This window comes from Panthera onca, chromosome B3, assembly GCF_046562875.1.
Source record: "Panthera onca isolate mPanOnc1 chromosome B3, mPanOnc1 haplotype 2, whole genome shotgun sequence".
Taxonomy (NCBI): Eukaryota; Metazoa; Chordata; class Mammalia; order Carnivora; family Felidae; genus Panthera; species Panthera onca.
In genome coordinates, this window is record NC_138344.1 from 55,259,431 (window position 1) to 55,276,569 (window position 17,139).

A 17,139-nucleotide genomic window follows, 5' to 3' on the forward strand; every position below is an offset into this window, starting at 1 on the left:
TCCCATAGAGTACTCTTGTGCCTTACATTAGTTTCTTCATCATTTTTACTTGTCAACTTTACCAGGGATATCTAAATGTCTTTTTCCTTGGACTTATCAAAAGCTCCAGAGCACATATTCTTGAAGTTTTGGTGGAAGAATACTTTTTTAGGGGTCAGATTTCTTATTAAAATTGCCTTTTTTATATATGCCTTTATATTTATATAATTTATATAAATATATTTATATAATTGCCTTTATATATATGCCTATATATTGCCTTATATGCCTTTACCATGCATATAAATGTTGCTTCAGAGACCAACTCTGAAACAAATGTTGATGTGGCTTAAAGCTGGCTCTACTTTTTTTTTTTTTTTTTTAAGTTTATTTATTTTGAGAGAGAGAGGGAGAGTGAACAAGAGCACAACTTTGGGAGGGACAGAGAGATAGAGGGAGAGAGAGAATCCCAAGCAGGCTCCGTACTGTCAGTGCAGAGCCCAATGCAGGGCTCAGTCATATGAACCAGGAGATCGTGACCTGAGCCGAAATCAAGAGTCAGATGCTGAACTGACTGAAACGGCTCTCCTGTCCTTCTCAGATGTGGATGAGTGCGAAGGAAACCATCGCTGTCAGCACGGCTGCCAGAACATCATTGGGGGCTACAGATGCAGCTGCCCCCAGGGCTATCTCCAGCACTACCAGTGGAACCAGTGTGTCGGTACGTAGTTTTTCCTTGTTACTATGGTGAATCACTACTGGCTCCTGTGAGTCAAAATACTGCTTTCTTTCTGAAAACTTTAAACGTGTCATTAAATCAACAATATTCACTTAAAATTGCCCTCACCTGGTTGGAACCAGAGGAAAGTTGTAGCCTTTGCAAAATAGCAAACGAAGAAAAAAGATAATGATAAAGGTACTTGGAGAGCATCGGAAATGAAATGCCCCTAGAATCCCTTCACTCTCAGTGTCCCCCTGCTCTTCTGCTGCATGGAGACACTGGCCCACACTGCAGGTACACATGAGGGCCAACAGAATCCTACCTCAGCCTGAAAAATATCAGCCAGCCAGAGGCTATTTTCAGTGACTCTCGGCCTGAAGACACAGAAGTGGTCCCATTCAGCTCTACACATCTTTTGGGCAGAGTGTGAGCAGCAGACACAGCAAATTTTTTCATCATCACTAAATTCTTTTGAAAATTAAGGGAGACTCATGAACTTATTAAATTGAAATTATGTAATTTTTGATTTCATAATGTCATGGGAAAATAATCTCAATGCACACCAGAGAATCCAAACACTGTGAGTTTAGAGGGACCCCGGATCCATTTATCCAAAACTCTTGATTTTACTATAAAGACCTCAAAGCCCAAGGAAGAAGTCTGTCCTTAACCTGGTTCCTTTGTGACATGCTTGCAGCTGGAGCCCCAGGCCCCTAACTTCCTGACTTAGGGCTGCCTTTCAAGTGTCATGTTCACTTGTTTTTTTGTTTTGTTTTGTTTTTCATTCATCAAGCCTCTACATAGCACCACTGCAAGCTTGGTGCTCAGGTGAGCTGTTCTAGCTACCACACTCTTGGGAAGAGAGCCTTCCTTAGCAAAGAGGCAAGGATTACTGCTTCGTGGGTGGCTGCTCCACATCTCAATGCTTTGCTTTATTCCAAATGAAGATACATTTGGTGTGTTTTAACTTATCAGAACTGGATCTCTCTCATTTGGTTTGATTCTTTTCAAGGCACGGTTTTGCAGAAGTGAGTAGGGTTGGCTAAAAGGACACCAGTGCTGGAAGAGTTTAGACTACACAACTTACTGACAGCCTTCGTCTCCTCTTCCTACCTTTAGTCCAGGAATAGTGGAGATGGACAGGTCATGTCTTCATTGCCTGGAGGCTCTCCTTTGGCCCCATGAAGATCATCTCTGGCTGGGAGTTCTAGAATAAATAGATTAAGAAGCAGTAAGAGGTTTGGGATTTTTTGATGTCCAAAAGATACTAGCCCAAACTGGGCTCATAATTCTTGAGAATGAGCATTGCCTTGGGCCAGAATGGCTTCCCCAGAGCTGTGCAGAGCAGATCTTTTGAACCAGCCCTCTCTGGATCCTCACTCATAGGCAGCCAGAATTTCACTCTTAGAAGATGGATGGGTTTAGGGTCAGGGGCCACTGCAAGGGGCCACTGCATCTCATTGTTTTCTAGAAAATATCAAACTTCCAGGTGGAGTTGGAGTTGAGCCATGTTGACCCAGAGAAAATTTGTAAAAGAAAGTCCCTCCTACATTTTCGAATTCTCTTATTGGTTCTCCCTTAACACCACAGCTAACAAACACTATACAAGCCTAATGCTCAAAAATTTGATTTTACAGGACAGAGTGGGTAGGTTTCAGTCTGCTTTCAAGGAGGGTGTTTGGAGAATCTAATGCTGTTTCGATAAAATTAAAATGTCTCTTTTTCTAAAAAAGGATAAAACTCTCACCAATTTTAAGTATTAACTGATAGTAAAACAAAGATTTTGGAGTACAGAAAAACTGCTCCTGGAGCCTTTTGCTCCAGGGTGCACAGGATGGAAATGGTCAGAAGAGTGCAAAGCATGTTAAACAAATCGTGTTTGTATATTGATGAAAAGGGTGAGTACACAAACAGACTATTTTCAAGCAATAAACACTGAACATTTGCCAATTTCTTATCTTCATTCCTGCTCTGCTCCATCCCAGTTCTCTAATGCAGATAAGCAAGTTTAATTTAAACTTTATTAGACTTTCAAGGAATAAAAAAAGGTATAGTAAAATAGAAAAGAATGTGAAAGAGGAGGAGGAGAGTTCTTGGCTGGGATAGATATTTATACTAACACAGATAGATCCTCAAGGCTAGAAAGACCCTTACAGATTATCTAGTCTGGCCTCATTCCCAAAACACAAATCCTTCCTCAAACTCCCTTGATTGTCCTAGTTTGACTCAAATACCATCTTGAAGGGCATTCACTTTCTCCCAATATAGCCCAATTTAGGTATAGAAAACTTTAATTCTTAGAAATGTTTTTGTTTTCATAGAAAATGAACTATTCCTCCCTCTACTTCTAACCATTGGTCCTATTTCTGTCCTTTGGAACAATACAGAATAAATCTAAGTTTTATTTTGATGGGTCTTGTCATACATATACAGACATGGGCCTTAGAGATTTTATCAGAGTCCCAGCAGGAAATGGATGGCTGAGCCCAACCAAAAGCACAGGACAAAGGAGAGGAGGCTGTTGATGCTCCATGCAGCTCAGCCTCCAGGGTCTGAAGATAGACATGAGGGACAAGGAGAAGACACCCAGCCCAGGGATATTCTTTCCACCAATGTAAACCCCCTAATTTCCTCATTCATTCCTTGGTGCCCATAGTCTCCACTGGTATCTGTCACACACTTCATCTCTGATTTAAACTAAGGGGAAAAGAACAAAGACAATGGCATATTTATTTCTGTTCTAGGAACCTTGGAGCCTAAATGATCTTAAGTGTATACTTGAGAGTCCTTGGACATAAAGGTTCCCAAACAGACCTGTAGCTAGGCACTGAGTCATAGCAGGCAGCTCAACAAATGGCTTTCTTATTGTATATCTATTCCTTCCACACAGGGAAGAAGGAGAGAAGGGAGAGGAGGAAGGAAGGGATATATAAGGAATAATATAAATATTATACATATGCAATCACCCTGCGCCCACCATTTCTATGCACCTGTTTCTCTAACTTAAAAACAGATTTTTCTTAGAAACAATTTTGTTCTGTATAAAGGAATCTACCTTAGCAAATAAGGTAAAACCAATTAAAGGGCAAAGGAAGTAGCAGTTTAAATGGTGATTAGTCTCTTGAGAGATACTGTGGTCTAAATAAAAGCACGTGACTGCTTTGGTCAGACAGACCTGGGTGTACATCTCGGTCCTGCTGCTGCTGTCAGGAGACCTCAGATGGGCTTTGTGAGCCTCACTTTCTTTATCGGTAAAACAGGGATTATAATACCTTCTGCCCATAATTTTCAGGAAGGTTAAGTAAATGAACGTGAGGCACCTCATATTCTGTCATGCAATAGGCATCTAATAAATGTTAGCTACGTTTCCCCTCCTCCCTTTCATTGGAAGTATTTGCTGAGTGAGGTGCAGGCCAATCTCCCTGTGTTCAATTGAACATATGCCTGAAAATGGGCCACAGCAATTAAGAAATGTCCTACCAGCAAGCTTGCAACCTGCCCTTATGAAGACAGGCCTACAAAAATCTATTTGAGATTTCAAAAAAGTATAAATTAGAAATAGAGAGATACTCAAGGTTTTTCCCCTCAAGTTGATTTTTCAAGTCAGATTTCTTTTTCCTGCTTTTTACCATCAGACTTGGCAGGTCCCCGTGGGTAGCAGTCCTGCAGCATCTGTCTCTATTGTGGGTTTTTTCCAATTATTGCTCGTGAAGTCTGCACTGAATCTCTTCCAGCCATACTTTGCTTTAGACACGGCCCAGACACTCTGGGCAGGAGGCTGGTTTGGATAAGGGGGGGGCCGTTCAGAGATGGGAGCAGACATACCAGAAGGCACTATTCATCCCCAGGACAAGCACCTGGGGGCTTTTTCAGATTTTTGAAAAGGAAGTACAAGCAGGGCAGACACTTCCTGCAGGATGTCAGCCCTTGCCAGCCCTGCACATCCTGAAAACGGAGGACTGGAAAAGCAGCCTCCAGGAGGATGGCTAGTCTCTGCCTCGGAGACTGTGGTCCCGTTCATGGAGAACTGCAGGACTCCTTCCCTCCCACCCTGAACCTTGAACCAGCCCCGCATTCTTCACAGGAGGCTCGTGTGGTGCGAAACGCACTAGTGTTGGCTTCAGATGAGAACTGGAATCTGTCGGCCCTCGGAATGCCATCCCCTAATGCGCTCCACGTGGCATATTTGACCTCAGCGACCACATTTGCCTACTGCATGGCAAGAGGCCACATCCACGTCCGCATCCCTCTCTCCCCACTCCAACCACCTCGGCCCGCCCTACCTTCCTGAGTGCTGGCTGAGAGCCAGCTGGCCAGCGGTCCCCGGTAGAGACGTCTGGCCGGTGTCACACACACAGTGTCTTCTGGTTTTCCCTGCAGATGAGAACGAGTGCCTCAGTGCACACATTTGTGGAGGAGCCTCCTGTCACAACACTCTGGGCAGCTACAAGTGCATGTGCCCCGCCGGCTTCCAGTACGAACAGTTCAGCGGAGGGTGCCAAGACATCAATGAATGTGGCTCTTCGCAGGCCCCCTGCAGTTACGGCTGCTCCAACACTGAGGGTGGCTACCTGTGTGGCTGCCCACCTGGTTACTTCCGGATAGGCCAAGGGTAAGCACTGGTTTTCCGGGCCGTGGCTGGAGGCTCTCTTGTTCCTAATATCATTAAGTATATTTAACTCACAGTGACCCATCCTAGTCGAGAAGAACCATACTTTTCATAATCCTGGAGTTAATTCTGGTTAGCTCTGCAAAGGTTTTAGGCTATATTATTTGAAAGGAGACATCAAAATTTCTAGAAATTCATAGACTCTGAAACCAATTGTAAATACCTTGATATATGGTGTCTCTATCTCATTCTCTTGATCTTCGCATCTTGTTGGGAAGTGATTCATTTCTCTAGAAATGCAGGGGCTGACCCATGACAGAACTGGACTCACACTGCATATTGCTGATCTCCCCTTCTCCTGAGGCAAGCAGGATTCTCTCTTGACTTAAAATGCCTTCTCCTCTAGCTACCGTTAGGAGAAATCACAAAGATACCTGGCTTTAAAATATATTTTACATCTCAGACTTAAGTTTACATAAAGAATTACCAAAAGAGCATAAAATACGAGAGCTAAAATAATTATTGTATCCTCCTGGTAGAATACTTTACCACATTGTATGTGTGACTGTTGGGGAAGAAAAGACATATTTTTTTTTTACCCAGTAATTTAAAAGTTTAGTGGTAAGTTTTCACAGTGTAGGCCTTTTTTCCTGCTGAATTAATCTAGAGTTGGATGTCCATGTAGTGTTGTCTATGCTGTTAAGGAACTCAAATTTTAACATTTTCATTAGGAACACATAGACATGAAATATACATACACACATGTACAGCCACACATACACATCCCACAAAATCACATATTCCATAATACACATATATGTATATATCAAATTAGTGTAATGTACTGGCCTTTGATTTCTTGACACACAAACATCAAGCAATTCATTTTGGGTCTGTGTAGACTTGAAGGTGAAAGAATGTTTCATGGGAAGCACACAGAATGCCAGCAATAGGACACAAATTCCCAGATGTTTGTGTCTGGCTCTCAGTAGTCTCATTCTTTATAAGTTGAATGCCAGAACCATTTTCCCAGCAAAAATTGTGACACTCCAAACTGGCTTCTGGCCAGTGGGACTTTGTAGTCACACTTCTTGTAAGTGGTGTTCCAGGGATATGAAAATACTGGAAAGGAGTTCTGAGAAAAGAACCAAAGCCTGCAAATTTGGGATTTTTCTTCCAATAACTTAATCATTATGTGAATAGACACACACACACACACACACACACACACACACACGATGAGCAGTCATCATTTCATCCATTTTGTTTCTGCACATTTCATGCAGCAAGATAAAGGAAGAACAAAGGAAAAGTACTGGGCTCTGGCAGGATTGCAAAACCTAGTATGAACCCATACATTGCTGCAAAACACAAAAAGTAGTCTGCTTATTGGCATTATATTTTGAATCTCAAGAGCATCAAGAAAAATGGGTTATAAAAATAGGCCAATTACTACAGAAAAAGTGATAAATATTTGGTCTTCATTATGACCCATTAGTGGAAATCTACCCACTTCTAATAGTTTGCGCTTCTCCATGAATCACTAGAGTGGACCCTGCCTCAAAATAAAGACTCCTAGGATCATTCAGATATTTCAACACATTTTGAAAAAGGAGCCTGGTAAATACATTCCAAGAGGCCTATGAAATAGTAAGCAGAATAACAAAACAAGGTACTTGTGAAACATGCAAGCCTCCCTTCGTAACTTGGCTTTGATAACTGAAAGGCAAAGAAAAACAGCTGAACTAGTTCTCTCTTGGGCATGGGTTTGTTTATCCAGCCTCACATGAGTCAGAGCCAATGGCCCTAGTGGTTTTGAATGACTTGAAACAATTTCCCATAGTTGGGCAAGCTCTAATACATGCATTTTATACATTGCACATCTTTACAGTTTATTTCTAAGTCAACTTCAGTTCTACCTAGAACTTTCTTTATACCTTCAGTAGCTTCAGCCAAAATGAGTGGTCAAACAATAGAAAGTTCTCAGAAGCTGAAGTGATGAGGGCTGGTGAGTGTGGTAGTGGTGGAGGTGGTGGTGATGGGGTCAGTGAAACAGGAAGAGGACAAGGAACTGAACACAGACATCTCCTACCTTTCTCACTTTCTGTTTCATAAATAGAGGACACTTTTCTTTACCCTCCCAAGTCACATGATCTCCCTCATCCCCCACTCTTCCCCTCTTTCTACTCCATGTCCCCTCCTCAGAAGCATAAGGACAGCAAAACACCTGGTACAGTGGGGGAGAGGGGGCAGAAATGAAGAGGCAAATAAACATGCAAAACAGGACCTTGAGAGATAGTAGAAAGGAATCCACTCCAGGAACTGGGACTCAGAGCCTAAACACAGAGGACTTCAGTGTGGCTCTCAGAACCAGCCAGTCACCTAATGGATGAATAACCAGTGTCTCAGTGTCACCAGGTGGGGTCCACACTTCACCAGAACTCTTGTACCACCTCCCTCATCTCCCAGTTCTAATGAAAAAGGGCTGTGCTTCCCTTCTTCCACAGGCACTGTGTTTCTGGAATCGGCATGGGCCGAGGAGGCCCAGAGCCACCTGCCAGCGGTGAAATGGATGACAATTCTCTCTCCCCGGAGGCTTGTTATGAGTGTAAGATCAATGGCTACCCCAAACGGGGCAGGAAGCGGAGAAGTGCAAACGGAACAGATGCCTCCAACATTGAGGTAGGTCAGAAGGTAGTTTCTCCTCATGTCTCTTGTTGCAGAAGGGCCTTCCAGATGCCTGTGGTTTCCTCCAAGGATGTTCCAAAGTGTGAAAAAGCTCCCTGGGGAGAAAATCCAGACATTCCCTGAGCTCTAGGCTGCATTTTACAAGAGTCTGTGGGACTCTCTGGAGTTTCTTGCTGCTTTTAGGGAGTGGCCATTCGAAGGTTTTCACATACTTGCTCATTTCCTCTGTCTCGCCAAAAAGAAAGTCAAACACCCACCCAAAGTCTGCTGAAAAGCAAGGTCTGAGATCCAGGACAGCAAGTGGGCAGAATCGTGAAGTGACATAGTGCTCTCTCCACGGGGACGCCAAGTTCGGAAAGCTAGAGGCTCCTCTACTGAAAAGAGCCATGTGGAGTGTGAGGGAACTTGGATTCTAGACAAAAACAACATGGAGCTCAAGCAGCCTGGTTTTCTTCGCCTACGGCTGCTGCAGCCTTTCAGTCAACTCAGAAATGCACAGATATTCACCCAGACCTCTGGCTCCAGGCCCGGAGAATCCAACACATGTGGTCCCAGAGAGGCAAGCAAGAAGCCAGGTGAAAAGCATTGAATATTAGCAGATCATCAGAGTCAGGAAGTAGGTTCCTAGGCGTGTCCTTCAGAGGAGATGATTTTGCATCAGTGAACAAAATGGAAATAGGCTGGTTCTTTCTTAGCACTGGTGCTCCAACTCATCCGTTGTGGTTTGGGAAAGGAGATAAGTCTACAGAAAGAAAATAGTCTATTGAAACAGTGGTTTCCAACCTCGAGCATGCGTCTGAATCACCTGGAAGCCTTGTTAACATGGAGTTCGGGGAGACACCCCCAGGGTTTCTGATTCAGTAGGTCTCAGGTGGCACGGAGAATTTGCGTTTCTCAGATTCCCTGGTGATGCTGATGCTGCTGGTCCAGGGAGTACACTTTGGGACACCTGCATTAGAAGACCACCAAGTCATTTCAACTTGACTTTCCTCTTGACATCAGTTTAATGTTTTTTATTATTATAAATGTGTGCCAGTTTAACACATTTGTGATTTAAACAAAGTGTTTTATGAAAATACGCATTTTCGACATGGTATATACAACATGAGAAGGCTGTATTAGTGGGAGATTCGAGTCACTTTTTCCTTAACATGAGAAATAAGTGGCATATTTTCAATTAATTTAACACACTGCCATGTGTCTTTCCAGGACCAGCCTGAGATAGAAACCAACGTGAGTCTCGCAAGTTGGGATGTTGAGAAGACGGCCATGTTTGCTTTCAATATTTCCCACATCAGCAACAAGGTCCGAATCCTGGAACTCCTTCCGGCCCTGACGACTCTGACAAATCACAACAAATACTTGATCGAATCTGGAAACGAAAATGGCTTCTTCAAAATCAACCAAAAGGAAGGGATCAGCTACCTCCACTTCACCAAGAAGAAGCCAGTGGCTGGAACCTATTCATTACAAATCAGTAGTACTCCACTTTATAAAAAGAAAGAACTTAATCAGCTAGAAGATAAATATGACAAAGACTACCTCAGTGGTGAACTGGGTGATAATCTGAAGATGAAAATTCAGATTTTGCTTCATTAATTCACCATACAGAGACCAAATAATTAAAAAAAGAAAAACAACCAACGATAGATAGGTAGAACTGAATTCTTTCCCCCAATCAGAATCTTCATATCATAGGTACAATCTTTCACCAAGTAAATTTCTATAAATAAACACTATTCTTATATTACAAAAAGTGAGGTACAGGTGACTACCCTAGTTCAAAACAACCACTTTCTCAGGCTTCTCATGTGTGTAGCTGAGCTACCTTGTCATATGTGTTGACTCTTGAAAACTGGGACACGTATTTTATTGGGGGTCTGCCATTCCTGCTGACGTGTCATCCTTCTAGCCGATGTACAGGAATGTGCTTTCAATCGATGGACTGCTCTGTATTTTTCCAAATTTTTAAACTTTGCTTCTCCAAATACAAGTACTAGGTTGGCCAATTATAATATCTATTTGGTGCTAGTAAATTCTCAAACTAGATCTATAAATGCACTGTAATATTTACACAACTTAGAAACCAAATTACAAATATTCAGTTCAAATACTTCATTAATTTCAATCAACCAAAGTTAGTTCAGTAGCTTATCTCAGTTATGAGCATAATACATTACATGTAAATTAAGTGTGTGTATACTGTAATCGTGCTATTTTTTATCATTGAAACATTTATAAACTAGAATAATAATGCCCTTAATGTGAGGGTTTGTAATGGTGCTTATTAAGACCAAAGACTTGTTAATTGTATACACCAAGTGGTAAGGAAATTTCTGTGACTGGCCCATGCGTGCATGGAGGTCTGGGAGGACCAAGCAGCAGCCTCAGCAGCCAGAGGATCACCAGTGCATCCTTCATCACACCTGTGCAATATGCCAAGATTACCCTCGGTCATTCCTGTCAACAAGGGGTCCATGTCATAAATGTCACAATAAAACAGTCTCTCTTTTTTTAGTGTACCCTTGGCTTTGTGTTCTTGCATGGACATGGGATTTGAGGGGGCTTTTCAGAGGCTAAATAAAGTTTCCTGAATTTAAATTATCCTGGGTGTGGTAGTGACAGCTCCAAAAGGTGCCAAATGTATAACCACTAGCAGAAAAATTAACATATTTGAGTTAGTCCCTTGTTTTTATTCATTAAAGACAGCAGAGTTCTTTCTCGCCAATGAGAAATTTAGACTGTAGCATCATTTCTAAAACATGACCTAATTAATCCTGTGACTTTTAAACCACTAGATTTAAGTATTTTAGGATATCAAGTTCAGTCATTGTCTTAGAGCACATGTGTTTCATTATAAAAGATTTATCATGCCCTCTCCCCTCAAATAGTGTTGGCAAGCCTTAGATGCTTCATCCTTTCCCCCCCAAACATCTGTTGTTAGTCATCGCTAGTCTAATTACAAAAGGATAATCCCACATTGATTCCAATTGAATGCTATATCGCTCTTGTTTTTTGACTGTCATAATTTGAAGATGCTGTTTTATTTTAAGTGCGATATTGAATATTTAACAGTTAAGCTCACTGAATTGATATGAAATAATTCTTAAAATCCCCAAGGACAGTAAAGGGTGGTAAATTTAAAGGTGAAGTAAAATTGCTACATGAAGGAGACAGAACCCTTGCAAGACATAGGAAATTCCTCTCAAAATCTTCAAAATGCTACACTAAAGAAGATGGATTAGGTATGTTCCATCTTATTTCAGAAGACAAAATTAAGGTTAGTTACCATGAAGTTAGGTGTAACATGCACCTTCCTAATTATTGAGCTGCCCACTGAGGGATGGATTTCCTTGCAATGTAGTGAGCTGTCACTCTTCAGAGGCATAATGGTGGCCAGGGGACAAGGATACTTTCTTCTACCTAACAGGCCATGAACATCTTGGAATATTTTTTGTATCTCTTATTTTGCCATCCAAAAAAATCTTGCTTGTAATAGGTGCTAAATAGAAATGAATCAAATGACTATTTTGGAAGCAATTTGTACCTTGGTTAGGAACTTAAAATATTACTCCAAATTTCCTTCTAACTCTATGCCTGTGGGTCTATGATGGAAGTGTACTAAAATTGTGAGAGAAGAATATACAGCATGCAGTAAGCTACAGTTTGCATACAGAAAATGTCTCTGATAATTTAACCAGAACTGCATTATATTCAATAATGGATTTTCTTTATAACAAACAACAGAAGAATATAGAGTTGGCACATGGTAGATCACTTTGATATTTTTAATAGTCTCAGTCTGGATTGTATTTATTTCAGAGCCAACAATTTTCAACAGCATATTTTCCATGTTTCTGTCTGTAACAAAACATTTTCCTCATTGTTCCATTGTAAATATTCCTCTTGTTGGAACCTTTTTAATCCTGAGATTGAAACCTGTACCTTTTAATTGTCTGTGACCTTTCAATTTTACTTTCAGTGGTTGACAAACTTGGTTTTGTAAATCTCTCAGAAGCTTGAAATCGTCTTGTCTCTACCCCCCAGCCCATTTCATTTGCCAATAACTATTTTGTAAGTAGGGTTGAAATGAACTCAGCTGGCCTTGTGAAATGTTTAAACTTGCACAAACAACTACATTTTTGTTCAACAAATAGCACTTTACTCAGCCAAAATTGCTTTGGACATTGCCATTACAAATACTGTTAAACTTCAGAGATCATGTTTGTAAATTAGATGAGCCAAAATAAAGGACAATTAGGTTGATACTATATTAGTATACTTAAATGTTATATATGTGTAAACTGTTAGAGATGTTTAGATCACAGTTTTGTCCACGGAATGTACTTTATTCTTATTTTAACTGTAGTTCTTAGAGATATATTGGAAATGTAATTATTGCATGGTTTGAGGACCTTGGTTTTTTTATTTTGAGAGAGAGAGAAAGCATGAGTCAGGGAGGGGGAGAGAAAATCCCAAGCAGGCTCCGCACTGTCAGCACGGTGCCCAATGCAGGGCTCAAACTCATGAACCACGAGATCATGACATGAACCAAAGTCAGACGCTTACCCAACTGAGCCACCCAGGCACCCCAAGGGCCTTGTTTTTAAATGCTAGAAGAGGGGCGCCTGGGTGGCGCAGTCGGTTAAGCGTCCGACTTCAGCCAGGTCACGATCTTGCGGTCCGTGAGTTCGAGCCCCGCGTCAGGCTCTGGGCTGATGGCTCGGAGCCTGGAGCCTGTTTCCGATTCTGTGTCTCCCTCTCTCTCTCTGCCCCTCCCCCGTTCATGCTCTGTCTCTCTCTGTCCCAAAAATAAATAAAAAACGTTGAAAAAAAAATTAAAAAAAAAATGCTAGAAGATTATTGATGTGAGAAGAATTAGTTTTCACATACAGAACTGAAGGCAAAGCTATTTCCCCCTTGCCAATTTTAAGTAACACATTGTTAAAAAAAAAAAAAAAAAAGCAGCAGCAAACCAACTTTTGAAACCCCAATGTGAGCCTGACTTCTAACATTACGTATTGTTAGGAATTGATTCTCAGTACTGTAAGTTTAGGGTTAGAGAGAAACAAAAAGGCTGTGAATTTGATTTTGCAAATTTCCATGTGTATCTATGACTGGGCTCACTTATAGGACTGAGTCTCAATGAAAGGTTCTGACATTCTCACAAATGTCTGTATAAACATGAGGGTCTTGTATATTTGACATTCGACATACATCTGACAGGACCTGGCAATGTCACAAAATCTGTTATTTCAGCTAACTGCTAATGAATCCAAAATGGTTTTTCTGGCACACACAGTCATAAACCTCTTTTTAGGACATGGGCTGTTTTGCATCCTTGAGCCAAGCCTGAATTATGACCTCTACAAACTGATGTTAGCCTCATTTTTTACTATTTGATGGTGGAAGGTGCATCATTTTTAAATGGATGAAGTCATAGCAGGTAAGTGGGTCTGATTTCCTGCTAACTCCACTCTCTGCTCTCTGTCCACTCTTATTTTCTTCCACATAAAGGAATATCCACTGTTACTTTTAATCCCCATGACTCTTCCCATTTCATAAATAAAAGCATCATTACCCTCTCTATGCTCCCTTTTTCTCCTTGAGGGTTGGTTGTAGTGTCATTTAGAAGGCATCATGCTCCCTATTTCTAGAACCTTGTGCTCGCTTCGGCAGCACATATACTAAAAATAGAACCTTTAGCTCGGGTGGAAGTGAAGCAGCATACAGGTCGAATGGCTTAGGAGAAAGCCACAGCTCCATTAAACGGTTGCTGGGAACCTTCCATAGCCCACCTGAGGTGTTCCTTGCAGCTGTGCTGGGAATTGCAGAAATTAGAAGAGTTCTGTTTCCTTTTTAACACAAAATTCTCTCTGGGGGGAAATTAAATGAAGCCTAAGTGATTCACTTTTTCTTCTGGAAGTGGAAACACTGAAAACATCCTGGTGGTGAGGGGAGACCTGGGGGGATGCAGTTGGTTAAGCCTCTGACTCTTGATTTCAGCTCAGGTCACAATGTCACGGTTCATGAGTTCTATCCCTGCGTGGGGCTCTGCACTGACAGTGTGGAGCCTACCTGGGATTCTCTCTCTGCCCCTCCCCCCTCCTCAAAGTGGATAAATAAACTTTAAAAAAAGAAGAAGGAAACATCCTGGGATAATCACATATCCCATCGATCCCACCAGACCTCTGTCAGAGGTCATGGTTCTGTGTTTCTCTCTGCATGGTGACCTCTGCTTTGGGTGTCCCCTGTGGCTCTGCTAGGTAGAAGGCCAGAGCTCTCAGGAAAGATTAATGGGAACTTGATATATCAGAATTCCAAAGCATAGAAGGCTGGATATTTTTGTCACAACATGAAATCAGCATGATGTGCTGTTTAGCCTTCCTTGTCTTTGGTCGCACCAAAATTATCCACCTTCAGTGTCTTCTCCACACCTTTCTAGGCCAGTCTCGTGATTCAACTACAGTGATTCTGTGTTTCAGGCAGGATGAGGCCTGCTTGCTACACGTTTGTAGATTGACTATAGCAGACTCTCTTGTGGATCATTCATGGTAAGCACTGTGCCCCCGACTCTGTCTACCCCAGAACCAGCTCCCCATCCTGCCTGTCCAGTCCACACCCACACCCGCCTCACTCCCACTGGGAAGCCACAGGGAAGACAGGGGCACTATTCTTGCAGGCTGAGCTCTCAGTCTCAAGTTTTTCTCCCAGGGTCTACGATTCTTGGTTCAGAGTTCTGACTTTTCTTTGGTTTATGAAGAAAGTTCACTGAGAGCTCAGTTCAGACCCAAGGTCCTAAGGAGTGCCTGGTCCAGAGTTTTGACACTACAGGAAATCTGAGGTCAGAAAGCTGTGTTCAAATCTTAGTTCCCTTTCTACATCATTTAGCCAGGGCAACTCCTTGATGTCTCTAAGGCCTGTTTTCATCATCTGTATCTATCTATATCCATATCCATATCCTTATCTATATCTATATATCTAACACCGCTAATTTAAACACTTGTGAGGGCACCTAAGTGGCTCAATTGGTTGAGCATCTGACTTCGGCACAGGTCATGATCTCACAGTTCAGTCTTAGAGTTTAAGCCCCGAATGGGGCTCAGTGCTATTCGGGGCAGAGCCCACTTTGGATCCTCTGTTTCCCTGTCTCTGTGTCCTTCCCCAGCTCATGTTTGCTCTCTCTCAAAAATAAATAAACATTAAAAAAATAATAATTAAAAAAAAGCACTTGTGAGCAATGCCCTTCTGATCCTTGCCTCAATGCTGGGTAATTATCCTTGTGCACAAGTTCAAGTGTCTTACCAAAAGCCTCTCACCTTACAGAGGTGGAACTGAGACTACAATCCCCAGACCTTCTGACAACATAGCACGACTCACTTGCCAGATGAAGAATAAATCAAATACAATATATGAAATCACAATAGCAATCTGCAAAACTGCAAAACTACAAATTATATTTGTGATTCAAGATCCAGGCTCCCCTCTGCTTTTCCAGCAACCAAATGAGGACAAGAAAGGTGAGCAACCCCTGGCACAGCCTTCCTTCTTCCCCTCTGCCTCACCTCCCTCCACCCTCATGAATACTCATCATGACCCTGTAACCCATTGCTGCCTCCCCATGTCATGGGAGACCTCTGATGGCAAAGATTCTGTTTTGTCCTCATAGCTCCGTTTCCCAGATTGATGCCTGGTACACAGTAGACACTAAATATGTGTTGAATGGATCAATGACTGAGATTGGAGGAAGTAAAAATACAGGTGAAAATAGGAAAAACCCATGCAAAAGAGCACCCCATTTCCTCTCTCTCCTCCTCTTCCACTCCTTCTTTTTCTCTGCTTTTCTCAACAAATATTTTTTGAACACTTGCCTCTTGCATGAAGCACTATAGACAAAGGATGAAGGGCGCAGGGTTCCTAGTCTACTGAAACTTTGAAATAAGGGACAACAGGGCAGCTCTCTCCCCATTGTATCTATGGTGAGGACATGGTTAGACTTTGCAGGTGCCTGAAGGAAGTTGCAGGTGGAGGGGTCCTCACCCCCCACAGTCCTAGGAGGCAGGAGGCAAGGTAAAAAGTTCACTAGTAAATTCACCTTTGACATCTGCAAGGCCCCAGTTCTGGATCTTTATGAATCACCAAAATTAGAAGCACCATTCTAGCATATCTCCCCCAACGTAATGCTGAAAAGTGGTGATTTTCAGTAGGGGGTTTATGGTTAGAGTTAGATTCCCAAGTTTAAATGAAACTTACCCTGAAACCTAACACTGAAAAGCAGGCAGAGTTGTTTGGGTTAAAGCAGATTTAGGTAGCCTGAGGTCTCTCCACTCATTCCCTTCTAGACAATTCTTATGGAAAATGTAACTGAAAGGTCAGTTACGGTCTGACTGATTCTACAAATATAAGAAAATATCATTTATAAACTTAATTTTAAATGTTGACAAAAACTCAAAGCCCATTAAATAAATAAGTATAGAGAGATGGATGGATAGAGAAAGAAAGAAAGAAAGAAAGAAAGAAAGAAAGAAAGAAAGAAAGAAGAAAGAAAGAAAGAAAGAAAGAAAAGGGCATTATAGACACTGTATCAGGTAAGGAAGTTGTACACATTTTCACAGTATTTCTATGTAGCAGAAACTGACTAGATGCTCACCAACCATTTGTTCCTCCCGGGCCCACAAAAAGACTGTGTCTCCTAATTTCCTCTGTAGTTTTGTGCTGTGTGATGGAGTCTAACCATTGGGATGTTGGGAGAAGTGATATATGCCATCTCCAAGTCTAGCAAAAAAATACATATGCAAGAAAGTACATATCCATACTCCCAAGAAATAAACTTGACTTCACTAAAGCCACTGATATTTTGGGATTATTTGTTATAGCAGCAACCACTAATTACCCTGACTAGTATAAATATGCATACATAAAAATATATGCATATGTGTATAATTATAATATTTATATTATGTATAATTGTATATTATATTACATTATTAGTCAGGGTAATTAATATCATAATTTATATTATGATAATTTTTTAATTACTTTTTTTAATGTTTATTTTTGAGAGAGAGAGAGACACAGAGCATGAGCAGGGGAGGGGCAGAGACAGAGGGAGGACACAGAATCTGAAGCAGGCTCCAGGCTG

General features: G+C 41.6%; 1 protein-coding gene and 2 long non-coding RNA genes across 6 annotated transcripts in view; 1 reads left to right on the forward strand and 2 right to left on the reverse strand.

Moving 5' to 3' along the window:
• FBN1 (fibrillin 1) overlaps positions 1-10,519 on the forward strand; it is a 234,275-nt gene extending 223,756 nt beyond the window's left edge. The window contains exons 63-66 of the mRNA XM_060618611.3: positions 581-700; positions 5,081-5,312; positions 7,817-7,991; positions 9,207-10,519. Of these exons, the coding sequence (XP_060474594.1) occupies positions 581-700; positions 5,081-5,312; positions 7,817-7,991; positions 9,207-9,596 (917 nt within the window). The 3' untranslated portion in view covers positions 9,597-10,519. The remainder of the gene's footprint in view (positions 1-580; positions 701-5,080; positions 5,313-7,816; positions 7,992-9,206) is intronic.
• LOC132669151 (uncharacterized) overlaps positions 1-17,139 on the reverse strand; it is a 47,164-nt gene that overhangs the window by 563 nt on the left and 29,462 nt on the right. For 3 of the 4 annotated variants that reach the window (XR_013556274.2, XR_013556273.2, XR_009606022.3), the window contains exons 2-4: positions 5,533-8,946; positions 4,984-5,074; positions 1,814-1,907 (exon numbers count right to left, since the gene is read on the reverse strand). This is a non-coding gene — a long non-coding RNA (uncharacterized LOC132669151). The remainder of the gene's footprint in view (positions 1-1,813; positions 1,908-4,983; positions 5,075-5,532; positions 8,947-17,139) is intronic. The other variant, XR_009606023.3, reaches the window with a different exon arrangement.
• LOC132669153 (uncharacterized) lies at positions 12,845-15,251 on the reverse strand. The gene is made up of 2 exons (XR_009606028.3): positions 13,698-15,251; positions 12,845-13,657 (listed from the first exon to the last, which is right to left on the reverse strand). It is a non-coding gene; the product is annotated as an uncharacterized LOC132669153 (long non-coding RNA).